Below are 17,827 nucleotides of genomic sequence, written 5' to 3' on the forward strand. Positions count from 1 at the left end.
GCTACGCTATCTTTGCACTGCCAAACTTGTTTTCATACAAACGAGGCTTGCAAGCTCATGGTCTAGAAATGAGCGGCCGACGTCGCTGTTAACAAAGCCTGAAAACCGCTGCCGATCATCCTGCCGTATCATGGAAAGCCCGATTTCCGCGATAGGCATGCCCCGATAGCCAGCTCGAATGGAGATTTAATTCGTCTATCCCGCTGATAAAAAAGGAAGCAAAAGCACGAAACTCACTTTGTTGAAGGTACCTTATTTAGAAAACCTATAGGCGATTTTAATAGGTCATGTGCGAGTATGAAGGAGCCGACGTGAGGCATAAAAGACTCATAAAGAAGCATTCAGGGCCAGTAGGCGGACGCGCAAGGTGTTTATACAGGTCCTGTTTCTCCTTAGCACGACCCTGTAACTACTTTATATTGCATATGGGATATATATTAGTCGTTGTGAATAGGTTATGTGTTACATGATAAAGCAGTTGGATGTGCTCTTATGCCGTCAGGATTTGTTTATGCAAGGTTGAAAAGGCAAAATTTAATATACGCGTTAGGTGTCCCAGCTAAATTGAATCAAGATTTCAAACCAACATAGTGTTTTTGAAATTTGAATAAAGGGAACACTGATGAAAATTTATTTTTCAATATCGATCTATGTATGGGCTCAATGATGCATTTGCGATAATTACAAGCAACAGTAGCTTCACGTCATCTGATATTATGTTGCACGTCATAACTGCAACTGATGAGCAGCCCGCAATGCAAATGTGTAGGGAATAAATTGGCCTTTCCACAGGAAGACAGCAAGTGTGCTCGAGTATACCTGGAAACACGTTACCGGTCTCTAAATATTGTCACGTAGTCGTGACGACGTGGACGACACAAATGAAGGGGTCGATGATTGCACTAAAAAAAAAAACTGTTTATTTGGGCTGACTTGCGCCCGCAAAAGAACTAAGCAACTCGGCGGCGGCGATAGAAACAAACGTGCTCGTCGACCGTCGAACAAAGAATGCTCGTCACACTCGGCAACGCTCAATTTAAAGGCTGCACAGAACAATCTAGATAACGTCGCAAACAGCTACCAGCACGGGCTGGAACATTGTGGAAAGACACCCAAGTGTCCGGAACCTTCGATACAGATCTCGGTGTATCTTGCGCTACAACAAAACTGATAAAGGTGTGACTCGCGACGTCGACCATTAACAAACAAAGATTACGGAACTGATACGCGGCCCAGAATCAGAGTGATAAGCCTGTATGCCGGCGGCTGTTAAAAACAACAAATACTGTTTTGAAGGTTTCGCGGCATTACTGCCCCCTTAAAAAACATCGCCTTGATGTTCGAAAACAAAGCAACTCAACATAAGCACTGCAAAGTTTAAACAACACAGATTCTTTAACGCGCGTTTTATGGCTTCAGTCGCACAACATGTACAATTTCTGGGCGTGCGCGTCGCCGTTGGGATGCTGACGTTCCGTCAGGAATGACTTCATAGTCCAGTGGTCCGACGCGGCGAAGGATTTTGTATGGTCCAAAGTATCGACGCAACAACTTTTCACTTAATCCGCGACGGCGAATTGGTGTCCAAACCCACACTTGGTCTCCTGTATTGTACTCAGCGTGGCGTCGTCGTAAATTGTATCGTCGGCTGTCGGTGCGCTGTTGGTCTTTAATACGCAGCCGTGTGAGTCGTCGAGCTTCCTCTGCACGCTGCAGGTAGGTTGTCCTCTTTGGTTACGTGCGGCAGCATTGCGTCGAGCGTCGTCGTGGGCTCCCTGCCGTACACAAGCTTAAACGGGGTAGCTCTAGTCGTCTCCTGGACTGCCGTGTTATACGCGAAGATCACGTACGGCAAGATGGCGTCCCAGGTCTTGTGTTCAGCGAAGACGTACATAGCGATCATGTCCGCGATGGTTTTGTTCAGGCGCTCCGTACGGCCATTGGTCTGGGGATGGTACGCAATTGTTCGTCGATGGCTTGTGTGACTGTATTCCAGGATGGCTTGCGTCAACTCTGCCGTAAACGTCTTTCCCCTGTCCGTGATGAGCACTTCAGGGGCGCCGTGTCGCAAGAGAATTTGTTCGACAAAAAATTTGGCGACTTCTGCCGCGGCACCATTTGGTAGTGCTCTTGCTTCGGCGTAACGGGTAAGGTAGTCCGTGGCCACGATGATCCACTTGTTACCCACAGACGAAGATGGAAAGGGGCCGAGGAGATCCATCTCAATTTGTTGAAATGGCATGATTGGGGGCGGAATCGGGTTTAGTAGTCCCGCTGGTCTGTTCGGCGGCGTCTTGCGTCGTTGGCACTCACGACACGTCTTCACGTACTGGAAAACTTCGGCAAGCAGTCGCGGCCAGTAATACTTCTCCTGGATTCGACGCCATGTGCGCGCAAATCCCAGGTGGCCTGCTGTGGGCTCATCGTGTAACGCCTGCAGAATTTCTTGCCGAAGGGTTTTAGGCACTACGAGAAGCTGCGCGGTCTTGTTGGGTGCAAAGTTCTTCACGAGGAGGCCATTGCTTAACGTGAAGGATGATAAATGTCGCCTGAACACACCAGGAGGGGAAGCGGTCTTTCCTTCCAAGTAATCGGCTAGCGCTTTCAGCTCAGGGTCTGATCGCTGTTGTTCTGCGAAACTGCTGGCGCTTACCGGTCCCAAAAAGGCGTCATCGTCATCGTCCTTCGGGGGAGAATCGACGGGAGCGCGGGATAAGCAGTCTGCGTCGGAATGCTTCCTGCCCGACTTATAGACTACAGTCATGTCAAATTCTTGAAGTCGTAGGCTCCATCTGGCAAGGCGGCCGGAAGGATCTTTCAAATTAGCCAGCCAGCAGAGCGCGTGATGGTCGCTTACCACGTTGAATGGTCGGCCGTATAGGTATGGACGAAACTTACAAGTAGCCCAGATGATCGCAAGGCACTCCTTCTCGGTCGTCGAGTAATTGACTTCGGCTTTTGTGAGAGACCTGCTAGCGTAGGCGATTACTTTTTCCTGTCCGGCAGTCTTCTGGACGAGAATGGCTCCTAGGCCTACACTGCTCGCGTCGGTGTGAATTTCGGTCTCGGCGTTTTCATCAAAGTGGCCAAGTACAGGAGGGCATTGCAGGCGGCGCTTAAGTTCGTCGAAGGCTTCTCCTTGCGGCGCTTCCCATTTAAAAGGTACGTCAGCCTTTGTAAGCTGCGTCAACGGTTCGGCGATCCTCGAAAAGTTTCTGACAAATCGTCGATAATAAGCGCACAGCCCAAGGAATCGGCGCACAGCTTTCTTGTCGGCAGGCGGTGGGAATTGTGCGATTGCAGCTGTTTTCTCCGGGTCTGGGCGAATACCGTCCTTGTTAACGATGTGACTTAGGAATCGGAGTTCTTCGTAGGCGAAGTGACACTTCTCTGCTTTTAGCGTTAGTCCCGATGACTTGATGGCTTCCAGCACTGTCTGTAGTCGTTTTAGGTGGTCTTCAAAGTTTGACGAGAAGACAACAACGTCGTCCAAATATACCAAACAAATTTGCCATTTCAAGCCTGCCAGGACTGTGTCCATTACTCGTTGAAACGTGGCTGGTGCGGAGCAGAGGCCAAATGGCATCACCTTAAATTCATAAAGGCCGTCCGAAGTGATGAATGCGGTCTTCTCGCGATCTCTTTCGTCGACCTCAATTTGCCAATATCCGCTCTTCAGGTCCATCGATGAGAAGTACCTTGCAATGCAGAGCCGGTCGAGAGTGTCGTCGATGCGGGGAAGCGGGTAGACATCCTTCTTCGTTATGCTATTCAAGCGGCGGTAATCAACGCAGAAGCGAAGTGTGCTGTCTGTCTTCTTGACCAAAACGACTGGTGCCGCCCAGGGGCTGTTCGATGACTGGATTACGTCATCACGCAGCATTTCCTCAACTTGATCGCGAATGGCCTGGCGTTCTCGCGGCGATACACGATAAGGGCTTTGGCGCAGAGGTCGGGCGTGTTCGTCCGTTATTATGCGATGCTTGGCCAGTGGTGCCTGTCGTACCTTCGATGACGATGAGAAGCACTCCCCGTAGCTTCGAAGCAGACTGAGAATCTGGTCTTTCCTGTTGTGGGTCAATGCCGGGTTGATGTCAAATGTGGGCTGACGGAATAGGTCCGGTGCGTCTTCCAGCGTTTGGTCGTGGAGGGTGAATACATCTTCGAGGTCCGCTAATTCGTCGAGAAAGGCGATCGTCTTGCCCTTGTTGAGATGCCGATATTCTTCGGTGAAGTTTGTTAGCAGAACCTGAGCTTGCCCTTTCCGGAATTTCGCGATCGACACTCGTTCTAAGAGCAATTTAATATTTCCTTCGACGATGCCTTCAGCGGTTTCCATGTTTGCGCTACCTACGCAGACTGCGATGCTTGATCGGGGCGGGACGGTCAATTCTTCATCGAGGACGTTTAGGGGGATGTGTTGCATGGACGTCGTCGTAGCAGGAATGGCTTTGTCTGCAGAGAGCTTGATTAGCTTGGATCGCAGGTCGATGATAGCCCTATGTTCATTTAGGAAGTCCATGCCTAAAATCACGTGGCGGGAGCACTGCTGCAAGACCACAAAGCTGGTGGGGTAAGTACGCCCATTTACGGTTATTCTTGCAGTGCATCGTCCCGATGGAGTAATCAGGTTGCCACCTGCAGTGCGAATCAACGGGCCATCCCAAGCGGTGGTAACTTTTCTGAGTTGAGAGGCTAACGGTCCACTAATGACTGAATAGTCAGCTCCGGTGTCTACTAGGGCAGTGACTCTGCGACCGTCGATATCAACTTCAAGGTCACTTGTTCGCGTCCATGCATTGCACGTGGGCCTTAGTGTCCGATCTCGGCTCCGTCGTTTCTTCAGGTCATGGCCGGGGCATACCGTATTTACTGCGCTGGGCGGCGTTGTCTGCTTGCAGTATGGTCGTGATGTCGTCGATGACGTCATGTGGAGCGGCGGTGAAATGGCTGCGTCGTCGTTAGTTGTCGTCGGCGGCGGAGGATGTTCGTCATTTCGCCGTTGAGCAACCTCACCTCCAAAGGTTGCTCTGTTCAGTTTCCCCTGGGTGGGCTTGGGGACCTTCCGCGCATACTCTCATCATAGGTACGGTCTGGCGACGCAAAGCGGGCCCTGTACGGCGATCGAGATCTGAACCGACGGCTTGGTGGCGCAATCTCACCGCTACGCAGGTAGTTGTCAATTTCTTGTGGTCGTTCACCTGGGCGTGGTCGTGGAGCGTCGACTGCGAACCTGCGGAGACCGATTCGTCGGTACGGGCAGTGACGCAGAATGTGGCCGGCCTCACCGCAGTGGAAGCATAATGGCCGGTTGTTTGCAGTCCTCCAGCCGTCGCACTTCCTTGGATTTGGGGGGTCGCTGGTAGGCTTGGCGGGCGGGGGCCAAGGGGCGGCTTTCAGCAACTGGACGGTAGCGGCGAGGGCTCGGAATGTCATCACGTCGGGGCGCAGGGCGACGTAATGCACCAGCGTAGTTCATTGCTGTTGCCATTTGAGCTGGAACAGTCGCAGCCGTCGCTTGAGGAACGCCCAGCGCCTGCTGAACTTCTTCACGGACGACGTCCGCGAGCTTCGCTACCTGGGGTTGTTGCGATGATGGCAGCATTCGGCGGAGCTCCTCTCGCACGATCTCCCGGATGAGGTCACGAAGGTTCTCTCCACTTGCAGATGCGCTGGGGTGGTGGCTTGAGTAGTCTGGCTGAAGTGGTCGCTCGAAGTGGCGCATCCGGGTGTCCAACGTCTTCCCGATGGTCGATGCTTCACTTTCAAATTCTTCCACAGTTTTCGGCGGGTTCCGGACGAGCCCCACAAAAAGCGACTCTTTAACTCCTCGCATTAGGAATTTCACTCTCTCACCTTCGGTCATGAATGGGTCGGCGCGGCGAAACAGGCGTTTCATCTCCTCTACGTAGACCAGGACGGGCTTGTTTGGTAGTTGAATTCTTGATTGGAGGAGGGCCTGAGCTCTTTCTTTTTGGCCATAACTTGTAAAGGCCATCAAGAACTGTGCTTTGAATGTCTCCCAATCCTTGAAAGAAGTCTCGTGATTTTCAAACCAAATTCGGGCATGTGCCTGAAGAACAAAGTAGACCTGCCTGAGTTTCGCAGCGTCGTTCCAGCCGTTGAAATCTGCCACACGGTCGAAAAGGTCTATCCAATCTCCCGCATCTTCATCCGGTAGTCCATGGAAGCAGGGGGGCTTACGGGGTTGGACGAAAACAACCGGTGCTGTAGGCTGGGCCATTGTCAGCGTCGATGCCTTCCGAGATCGAATGGGGTCAGGCATCAGACCGTGTTCGGGTTGTAGGCCTTGAAGTCGGCGGCTGGCTCGGTGACCTGTAGGCTGGTCTTCCAGGGCGTCAGGAACACGGCTTGGGTCTTCGCTTGAAGGATCAAAGGCAGCACCTCCACCGGATGTCACGTAGTCGTGACGAGGTCGACGACACAAATGAAGGGGTCGATGATTGCACTAAAAAAACTGTTTATTTGGGCTGACTTGCGCCCGCAAAAGAACTAAGCAACTCGGCGGCGGCGATAGAAACAAACGTGCTCGTCGACCGTCGAACAAAGAATGCTCGTCACACTCGGCAACGCTCAATTTAAAGGCTGCACAGAACAATCTAGATAACGGCGCAAACAGCTACTAGCACAGGCTGGAACATTGTGGAAAGGCACCCAAGTGTCCGGAACCTTCGAGACAGATCTCGGTGTATCTTGCGCTACAACAAAACTGATAAAGGTGTGACTCGCGACATAGATCATTAACAAACAAAGATTACGGAACTGATACGCGGCCCAGAATCAGAGTGATAAGCCTGTATGCCGGCGGCTGTTAAAAAACAACAAATACTGTTTTGAAGGTTTCGCGGCAATTTTCATCGATAACTGCATATCAAAAGTGATCCGCATTTAAAGTGGGAAGTGAAATAATGTCACCGCTGTTCCGCTGGCAGCATGTGATGCTAAAAATGCATTATTACTTGCTGCGTTGCACAAGATATATCTTTCCTAGAACGACAAACGTGCTCTAAGACGACGAACAAATATTCAGCACATAATATATTCGGATATCCTTTGATGTACGCGCAAAATACTCATACGTTTGAATGATGGATGATATTAGCTGTTCCTGGTGATATACAAAAATGTTCAGCGTATTTACAGGGCAATCTTCGAATGACGAGCGAAAGAGCAAAGTAGAGCTAGAAATGGACGCATTTAGGCGCAGCATTCATCGGCCGCGCTAGCAATTTTATTGAACACAGAACATTCAGAGCCTAAAACAGTGGCCGCCGCAATGAGAAGAATAAAAAGCGAACTTGAAGTCGTAGACAATGAAAGATGTAGCGCTTCGCTTATTCGTGCGTCAAATGAAAGGTTATTGCTCGGGGAAACGCGTAGCAAAAGAGCCTTTAGTGACCAGAAAACCTATGCATCAAAAAATGATAATAAACAGATCCACTACAAGGAGTTGACCGGAAAACCCAGTATAGTTAGGGCATGCTTTTCTGTAATATTATCGAGCACTGTTTAGCAAATGTTGCTAGTGTGAGCAGAATATAGTTCTGAATTTATGGCTAAAATGCCAAGGATCGAAAATTACGTAAGAGGTTGAATTGATGGAGATAAAAGTATGCGTGAAATTATATCCGCTATCGAGGCACTGCCGGAAATCAAGTCGGCGGGACCCGATGATCTAGATGCCATGTTTTACAATGCCTTATCAAATGAGCTGGCTAATTATTTACATGGAGTGCTCGATGAAGCATACAGTCATAGACAGCTACCAGCGTCTTTTGAAACCTCTCACGTCATATTGATTCCTAAAACGAATGATTGATACAAGCGGCTTTCAGTAAGAATTTACAAGCCTAACAGTCTTACGAATACAAACAACAAAATATTTATAAAGGTGCTCGCGAAAAGTATGCAAATTGTTAAAAACCAGACAGTTGGGCCGCATCAAACGGATTGCATTATAAAGGCCGAACCACTTTTAGGAATACTCATATAACCAGAATGGACTTAGAGTGCTGTGATGATGTGGAACCCCAAGTTGCCATGCTCACATTTGACTTGGCAAAAAACCTTCGATAAGGTGTCACACGAAGTCTTATTCAGCTTACTAAAACGTACAAAGCTTGGAAGGACAATAGTATAAGGAGTATCGATGGCCTATCGAGACTGCACAACACAGCTGGTAATTAATAGATCCCTCAGATAAATAGTACCAGTGCAGTCATCTGTAAGAGAAGGGTGTCCTTCGTCTCCCATACTATTTCCAATTTATTTGAAGCCTTTTTGTGTCAGTGTGATCCATCGAGCAATAATAAGATGATTTAAATTGAACTCTGTCGAAGTAAAGCTACTGGGTTACGCCGATGACGTAGCCCATTTTTGAAGGTCAAAAATGTGTGATAGAACCTATAAATTGAACTCTGTCGAAGTAAAGCTACTGGGTTACGCCGATGACGTAGCCCATTTTTGAAGGTCAAAAATTTGTGATAGAACCTATTAACCTTGCCAAGGGTTATTGCAAACTCACAGTTTGAGATAAAATGTTTCAAATGGGATGTGAAACACGAACGGTTTTCTTGTATAACGTGGAAAGCAACGCCTACGACGTACCTTTGAGTGCCACGGGAGCATTATGGGAGGCTGCATAGTACTGGAATGACGCAACAAAAGAGGTGACCGGAAAAACTGCAAACTGGCAAGGGCGAGGCCTCTCAATTTTTTCTCGCGCCACCTTATGCAATTTGTTTTTTTATTGCTAAGGTTTGGTATATCCTATAGGTATTGTTCATGTTTAGAACAAATGTGCAGACAATGCACCGGGCGTTTGAGGTGTTCATAGGGCGATCTACTGTTGAGAAGTTCAGCCGCACTAATATTTTTCAGATAGTTCGTGATCGAGCATGTGGCCCTTCTGATTTGTTTATTAGGCTGAATGGGTCAAGGTTCTTCTCCCTGCGTTAAAAAAGTGATACTTTTTGCGTAGAGTAATACAAGTTCACTGGCGAAGGTGCTTCATGAATTTATTGTCACTACTAGCGATTTCATGTGTGGCCGAGTGACTCTCTACTTTCACAAAATTGTTGCCTTCCGCATGTTGCATGAACAGTTCACTATTGATTCGTTATATTCTCTGAAGAAAAAAAAAACATATACTGATTTACTAGATAAACTGTTTTCAACTGTATTTTACGGGCCAGTTTACTGTGAAGGCCTAGGAAAAAATGTATTAAAGAGAGAATACATTTCCAGTAAAAATATAGCTGCATCAGAAACAAATATTGGTACCATAGAGCACGAATTGCTTATTCTGTAAAAGGAAAGCCAGAAACCATCGAACATGTATTATTATAGACTGCTGCGATGCAGTATTTCACTGCAGTCTTTTTATCATGATGCAACCCGGGAAATGGAGAGGCGGCCGGTCACTTCGGCGTTGTCAAAACACATGTAGTGGTCATCCAAAACTTTTTTCAGAGCGCTGTAACAACAAAATGTACTAGCTGAGTCACGTGACATTGTTTTTCAGCTTTCGTGCATATTTCGAGCTTTCTTCAAATGCAGACATAAACTTCCCCATTATAGGTACATACGTTGGTAGAAAAAACTGGACCGGTTGTTTCCAAAACCCCTCCACAAATTGATGGGCGCCACTTGCCCTCTGACCTGCTCCCAGACAGAATGAATGTTTTGCGGAATTTATCCTAGTTATTTACCTATTGAGCGAAATTTTACAATTTGCTGCGTAGCGTTTATTACAGTAAACGATATGCATTTGGGTTCAAAAAGATTCGCGGAACTCTTTCTTTTTTATTCCTTGCTTCAAGGTATACGTAACACCCTATATATGTGGCAATATGTTACTTTCATGCGGTTGTATGTTCGTTTACTACAGGTCACTTCGTCGCATGCACCGAAAACAAATACGCATGTTCATGCAGCTGCTGTAATAGAGCCCACGAATTTAGGTCGGGGTACTGTCGTGGAGTTGTACAGGCCATGCGCATCGACGAAACAGACAGGGCAATTCCAGCTCGAATCTTTCAGGATGCATATAGCAAGTGGCCACGATGAGCACTTAAGTCATCAGTGTTGATTGGTACGCCTCTTCACCGTGAGTCACATGTGCCGGTCTTCATTGCGAGGGAGAATCTTACAGTGTAAATTGATAAGATCGCGACGAGTATTAACGATAGTCTTCATGTTTTGTCTCTGCGAGGTGAACTCATTCGCCTCGTAACCGCAAATGCATATTGCGAGCAGTAAACTCTGAAACGAATCTTAAATATTGGAACTTTATGCCCCTCCAAAATAAGGGATTTGAGAGCTTGGCATTCTTCGGAGAAATGAATGAAACATTTATTTCAGTTTTCATGGAATTGTAATGCTTCTTGAGCCATACTTTTTTCCTTTTCTGTAAATCTGGTAGGACTGAAATATTCCCTATTCAGTGCGCGCTTACCTAGTGCATCTACGACTCAGTATACAGAGACTAGTGTCTGTTTTACATTTTTTCACACTGGTGTGAGCAGGCTCGACAGCTTTCCCTGCATGGCGTTGATAAGGACCTCATTGTGCAATTCACATATACCTCTTCACCCAGAGCTTGATCTTGGACTTGGATTCGTTCATATCTTTTCGTAGGGCTCTACGCGCGTTGCGAGCGACTGCTCTGACAACACTTTCTCGGTGGCTAGCGGTAGTGATCGCGTTTTCACCTCTGAAGCATCGGCTGCCTACTCATCAGCTACCAGGTTTGTATTACGTAAGCGTCAAATGTAAGATGAGGATAGTAGCAGTAATTCTAGCGGCTTTTAAAATCCTGGCGGCGCTTCGTCTACTAGATTGTTGCTGATGGGAACGACGTTGAAAAACTCTTGCAGAACCCCATTTGCATGTGGCATTTTGAGCTGCTTCAATATTGCCCTCTAGTTCATGAACCGGGCGAAATGTTCGATGAAGCATCAATTATTCAACGACAGTTCGTGCAGTTGAATACAGCTGATCAGCAAGTGTTGTTTCGGTGTTGTTCAGAACATCACGACAACGCTACGCCGCTATTTCAAGCAACAATAACATGACCAATCTGCTTTATTTTCTATTAAGGTCTTAAATGTCCAAAAGCGACTCAAGCTATATGGGGTACCGTAGTAGAGGGCTGCGAAGCAATGTTGGGCTCCTGGTGTTCTTTAACTTACATTGACAACGCATAAAATAGTGATTCCTGATTTTCTGCTACCTCGAAAAGCGGTTGCTGAAGCCCGGATACGATCCCGCATCCTTGGGTACAGCAGCCGAGAGCGCTAACCTCAGCACCCACACGGAGGTGTAACATGACTTGTTTTAATGCACTTCAAGTAGGGAACACACTTTACGATGACTGGCTGAACTGTGTGTCGAAAGTGGCCACCATTTACATATAGTAAAACACTCGTTATTAAATTTCACCTTGACGAATTTTCATCTTACGAGGTGCTGGCCATGTGCTGTTTGAAAGCTCCTGGTCGCCGCTTGTTGGGCTTCTGAACAGATAGAAAACTCGGCCAGTTGGTAATCTTCCATGTTCCATATTTAGGATCCTTTGGGCCTTCCAGGCCCTCGCATAGAAAGGAAATACCACAAATGTCTAGGTTGGAAACATTTATTGAAAATATTTTTTTTGCAGTTACATTCAGTGTTGTAGAAAGTATTGAAATTAATTGACCTTTCACTCTATACCTGCATATTCATTGACTTAAACCTATCCTGAAAACAAGCTAAATTTGAATACTGGTGCTTTAGGACGTTCAATGAGACTAGCGCGGTTTTCATAAAAATAATGTCAAAATGCGGATAAATTTTACGGCATTTTATAAATCCATTTGTCACTTTCGTTTTATTACTGCGTTGGGGATATAACTGGCATCCTTTGTTTCTTTTCAGGTCTTTAAACTACGGTGGCTTCGGGGCAACTTTTGCCCACCAGCTGGTTCATGACATCCATAAAGAAGGTGATAACAGTTGTATGACTCAAAAATCTAAGTCATAAAAAATTGATACGACTTATCTGATGTTCAGTCGGCAAAGTAGAGTTATTATAGCAAACCCTAGTGAAACATTCTGTAGCGCACCAAGAAAATTTTTACTGATCTTGCATTCCATATAAACCTCACACCAGAGGGGGGTAATGTATCTAGCTTAAATATGTTGATACCGGACCGGTATAAAGCTCGAATTGGGTAGACCAGTCAGGTATGGCATTTGCGCTTATACTGTCCGGTATGCAAGTCTAAATGAACAAACCATGCGCGCAATGTATCTTAAACCGGACGGAACGGCCCGGTATGGAACTTATACCGGACAGAAAATTTCCGGTATGCATCTGAAACTGGAAATCTTGACCCGGTATAGATCTGAGACCGGATTTACTGGTGTGGTATTGACCTTTTATAATGAAGAGACCATGTCCAGTTTAACTCAAACCACACGAACCTGTCATTTATATAAATGGTACCGGGCAGAATATTTCCGCTTCTCAACTCAAGCCTGACCGAATAATAAAGCTCCACCAGAATGACCATGTTGGAGCATGCCAGACAGCTAAATAAGTATGAAAACATAAACAGTAAATGTTACAATTTTTTGTATATGCAGGGTACGGGTTGTTTTAGAAATATCTAAAAAATATGAAGTCATCGAAATGTTCTTCAGCGAGTGCTGTTCATTGCATCGCTTCTTCGGGTGCAGGGGTCGCAGCAGATTGCCCAATCATGCAATATCTTCTCATCTGCGACATGAGACGAGCTTTTAAAGCCAAAGTTTAAGGAAGAGCGCAACATTCCGCTATTGACGAAAAAAATATGCTCGACCAAAACTAAAAGTTTCCTCTGGCCACTGAAAAATGCCCAGATAGCGGCATATCTAGCTTCTTCGAATATTTTACATATGCAAACCGATTAGTCGGAAGTGTTTTCATTGATATCGTTGCTCCACTGGCAGCATTTGAAGCTAAAATATGCAATATGATAAGGAGTATTGCTCCCGATTATTCTGTATGTAGCGAAAATCACTTACGTTCGAATATGATGAACAAACTACCACTAGTAAATTAGATATTCGGTAATCAGGCTGCCGCCGAAAAATTCACTGAGTGCATCAGGTCTTTGCATATTGCCTTACCTTTTTTCATCTGAGTTGTGATGGTGGTGGTGAACTCTTTTATTGCGCCCAAAAAACGGGAGCAGTCAAAGGACCGGTTGCGCTGACTTAGAGGAGGTCGGCGGGGATACTTTGGGATGCCGCGGCCTTCACCGCGCGCTGGATAAGACAGCGTTGGTCTGCTGGCTCGGAAGTACACAGGAGAGACTGCCACATCTCTGGGGTTTTTGAGCTGTCTGTGTTGTAATGTGTACAAGTCCACACCATTTGTATGAGTGTGGCCGGAGTTGAGCAGTGTTTACACATGGGGGCTATCTGATCCGGAAAGATCCTGCTGTATAAGAGGGGGTGTGGGAAGCTGCCAGTTTGTAGTCTGCACCGTTGGACGGCCTCGCATCTTGTTAGATCGCGGTGTGCGGGAGGATACGTGCACCTTTGGAGTCGGTAGTGCTGGAGTAGGTCCGTGTAAGTGGTGAGTAGAAAAGCGCGTGAGATATTAGTGTCAGCGGAAGCAGGGTGGCTGATCATGCTCTCGGCTCGGCAGTTGAGATCTCGAGCGAGAGTGTGTGCCTGGGCGTTTCCGCTGAGCGACTCGTGGGCTGTAGCCCAAAGAAGTAAGCGAGATGTGGAAGAGGGTGCTGTAGAACGTAGAATGTGTAACGCCTGGCAAGAGATACGGCCAGCATCGTAATTGCGAATAGCCTGTTGAGAGTCACTGATGATGACTTTGGTATTAGGGACGGCTAGCGCTAGCGCAATGGCAACCTCCTCAGCTGCGGTGACTTTTTCTGCATTGCGAATGCTGCAGCCTGTGTACCAGCTGCGGTGAGGGGCGAGAGCTACTGCCACCATCGCTGGCCTCGATGGATAGTAAGAGGCTACCGTATACGTGACGTCCGGACGTCCGCTGAAGCGTTTCTCGAATTGACGAGCCCGGTCGGCCCGTCTCTCGGCGTGTTGTTCCGGGTGCATCCGTGTGGGAATAGGGAGGAATGCGGAGATTTAGGCGATATTCCGGCGTAAATTCAGGGTTACTTGGGACTGATCTCGGCGGGGAGATTCCAACTTGCTGCAGTACCGCTCGGCCAGCGTGTTTGAGTGAGAACCGCTCGTGCTGGGCGGTGAGTGTTGCCTCGATCAGTTCGCTCACGGTATTGGAGATTCCGAGAGCCATGAGCTTATGGGTAGCTGTGGACATGGGAAGACCTAGGGCCGTTTTGTATGCTTTTTGAAGTGACGCCTCCAGCCGTTCGCTTTCAGCACGAGTGAGACGTAAGTAGGGTCCAGAGTAGGTGTTGCGGGAGCAGATGAAAGCTTAAACGAGGCGCAGGAGGTTGGACTCTCGCATGCCATGATGCTTGTTGGAGATTCGCTTAAGGAGGCGTCCGATCTGTACTACCGACTGGTCGATGCGTTGAATCGTAATGTTGTTGCTGCCGTTGGCCAGTAGATGCAAGCCCAATATCCTGATGTTGTCTGTTCTAGGAATCGGGTTTCCTTGCACCTGGAGGTTGATGTCAGGAAGTGTCTTTGAAGGGCGTCGTCCCGGGGAAGGGATGATGATATACTCTGACTGTCGCCGAGCAAGTGAGGCCATCTGTACTTAGATAATCTCCAATCCGTTCGATCGCGGTCTGTAAATAAGGTCTGTTCAATCTGAGTTGTGAAGAACCCGCAGGTTATGAAGTCTACACGTTGGCGGCCTTCTTCTAAAAGGTAATATATCAAGGTAAAAAAACATCCCCTCAGAAAATGCGCGTTAGCCTCGGAGCGGCCTCAAGGCATAGTTGAGAAAGAAAATTTTGAATTTTATCTATCGCCCGTGTTTTTCTCGGTTCAGTCGTCATCTATGATTTGTGTAATTGCTGTCTTGTTTATTGATTTGTGCAGTGGTGTCACGCATTGGCGTAGGTTAAAGACATTTAGCATCTTGTTCAAAAGCCTACTTGGTACCAGGTGCTGTGTTATTACGCCCTAGGACTTGGCTTTGGAGGCATTGTATGGGCAGATGCCATTAGGTTTTGTTAGATGGTTTATGCGGTATGGTTGACGGCATAGTAAATATATAAAAAATAACATCTGCTCTTTCCAATATATGGTATCGTAAGTTGCCTGTTTTTATTTCTGTGCGTCATAAGCTGGAACCCAGAAGGTCGTGCTTCACGACAGCCCTTAGGGCGTGGCCGTGTGCACAACAGTATGTATGTATGAATATATGTATGTATATATATATATATATATACACTGCTGTGCACACGACCACGCCCTAAGGGCTGTCGATGAAGAACGAGCTTTATATATATATATATATATAAAGCTCGTTCTTCATCGACAGCCCTTAGGGCGTGGTCGTGTGCACAGCAGTATATATATATATATATATATATATATATATATATATATATATATATATATATATATATATATATATATATATATATATATATGTGCATACATATACATACATATATTCATACATACATACTGTTGTGCACACGGCCACGCCCTAAGGGCTGTCGATGAAGAACGACCTTCTGGGTTCCAGCTTATATATATATATATATATTTATTGTAATGTGGTCATTTTCGTCTTCATAGCCACTGTCATGCATCGCGTGCTGGCGGGCTCGAGGACGAAGAGGTTGGTCGTTGTCTGTGTGAATCGCTACGCCTTACGCCCCGCTGCGAGTTCATCCCGAGCAGCTGGATTCATCTGCGTCAACTGAATAAACACACCCCTACAATTGGTGGAGGTGCGGGGTATGTTCCCGTCCACCCTGGAACTAAGAAGCCGAACATTACTCTCTGCTTCCAGCATGCCGGACGACACTGCCTCGACATCGTCGCCCCTCCCAACCACCGCGTTGTGTTCTGGAGCTCTACGGCGCATGATCCGTGCCTCTTCAGTGGTACAGCCGGCCAAGACGTCGACGACTTGTTGTCGGCATAACAGCGCGTCCGTGGTACAGGTTGGCTCGCGCCCGTGAGCGCCATACAGCCATCTAACAATCCATGTGCTTCTCCGGTTGTTTTGGTGACCAAGAAAGATGGTTCCATCCGGTTTTGTGTCGATTACCATAGGCTTAACAAAATAACGCGCAAAGATGTCTTCCCCTGCCGCGGATCGACGATGCCTTGGACTGTTTACAGGGAGCCGAGTATTTCTCCTCTTTAGATTTGCGTTCTGGCTAATGGCAGGTACCAATGGCTGATGATGACCGCTCGAAAACTGCCTTTATAACACGAGACGGCTTATACGAGTTCAATGTTATGCCCTTCGGCCTCTGCAATGCCCCAGCTACTTTCGAGCGCCTAATGGGCACTGTTCTTCGTGGACTCAAGTGGCAGACTTGTCTTTGTTACCTGGATGACAACGTAGTTTTTCTACCGACTTTTCTTCTCACCTTCTCCGTCTAACGCTTGTCCTCACATGTCTCGCCGATGCTGGGCTTCAGTTGAATTTGAAGAAGTGCCACTTTGCCGCTCGAAAACTCACGACTTTAGGCCACCTAGTCTCTAAGGACGGCATTCTTCCCGGCCCCACCAAAACTTCGCGCAGTTGCAGAGTGGCCGAAGCCAACCTCCCTGAAGCAGCTCCGAAGCTTTATCGGCCTCTGCTCCTACTTTCGACGCTTCATCTTGAACTTCGCCTCTATCATCGCTCCTCTAACTCAGCTCCTTGCCGGCAGCTCCGACCTTTCCGCCTGGACTCCAGCCTGCGATAAAGCCTGCGACACTTTACGCCGCCTTTTGGTTTCGCCTCCCATTCTACGCCACTTTGATCCGGCTGCGCCTACGGAGATCCACACTGATGCCAGCGGTATTAGGCTTGGTGCGTCCTTACCCAACGTAAGCCTGCTTACAGCGAGTATGTTGTGGCATACGCCAGCCGAACATTGACGAAAGCAGAGTCTAATTATTCAGTCACAGAAAGGAAATGTTTGGCCGTTATTTGGGCCATCGGAAAATTTTGTCCCTATGTGTATGGCCGACTGTTTTAAGTTGTGACCGATCACCACGCCTTGTGCTGGCTGGCCTCTCTGAAAGACCCATCCGGTTGCCTTGCTCGCTGGGCTCTCCGCCTCCAGGAGTATGACATCCATGCCATTTATCGATCAGGTCTGAAGCATACGGACGCAGATGCTCTTTCCCACTCGCCATTGCCTAGTGATACCTCGTCTGACCACGTCTGAGCTTACGATTTGTCGACTCTTGCCACTATCGACATGGCTACCGAGCAGCGGAATGACCCCTGGATCAATGCACTTTTGGATTTTCTCTCAAGTCCTACTCCCGGTCTTTCATCGAAAGCGCTCGTTCGCCAAGCCCGTCACTTCTCCTTTCTTGACAGACTTCTCTATCGCCGCAATTATTTGCTTTATGGACGGAAGTGGCTTGTAGCCATCTGTCACCCGTTAATAAATAGGGGGTATTATTAATGATGCGCCCTTAACGGTGCGCACACTCCCAGACACCCTTAGAGTGAGTGGGGGTAGCTGTTCCGGTCGCGAAGGAGATGCCCTCGATCTGCGTGGCAAGCTCAGCTGGAATTCAACTACCTTGTAGTGACAGAAGGGGGTGGTCGTTTGGTGCCCAGCAGTCGCCGGTTCAAACCAGAGAAAGGATCGGAGTCAGAAGTAACAAACAAAACACAATTTATGCACAGCAAGAGACG

General features: G+C 47.6%; 1 protein-coding gene across 1 annotated transcript in view; it reads left to right on the top strand.

The window, feature by feature from the left end:
• The window catches only part of LOC146188588 (membrane metallo-endopeptidase-like 1), a 90,774-nt gene that overhangs the window by 65,222 nt on the left and 7,725 nt on the right, over positions 1–17,827 (top strand). The window contains exon 12 of the mRNA XM_084605082.1: positions 11,938–12,005. Coding sequence (XP_084461208.1) covers positions 11,938–12,005 — 68 coding nt within the window. The remainder of the gene's footprint in view (positions 1–11,937; positions 12,006–17,827) is intronic.

The sequence above is a fragment of the Amblyomma maculatum genome, chromosome 5 (genome assembly GCF_055883805.1).
Source record: "Amblyomma maculatum isolate TAMU_Amacu chromosome 5, ASM5588380v1, whole genome shotgun sequence".
NCBI lineage: Eukaryota > Metazoa > Arthropoda > Arachnida > Ixodida > Ixodidae > Amblyomma > Amblyomma maculatum.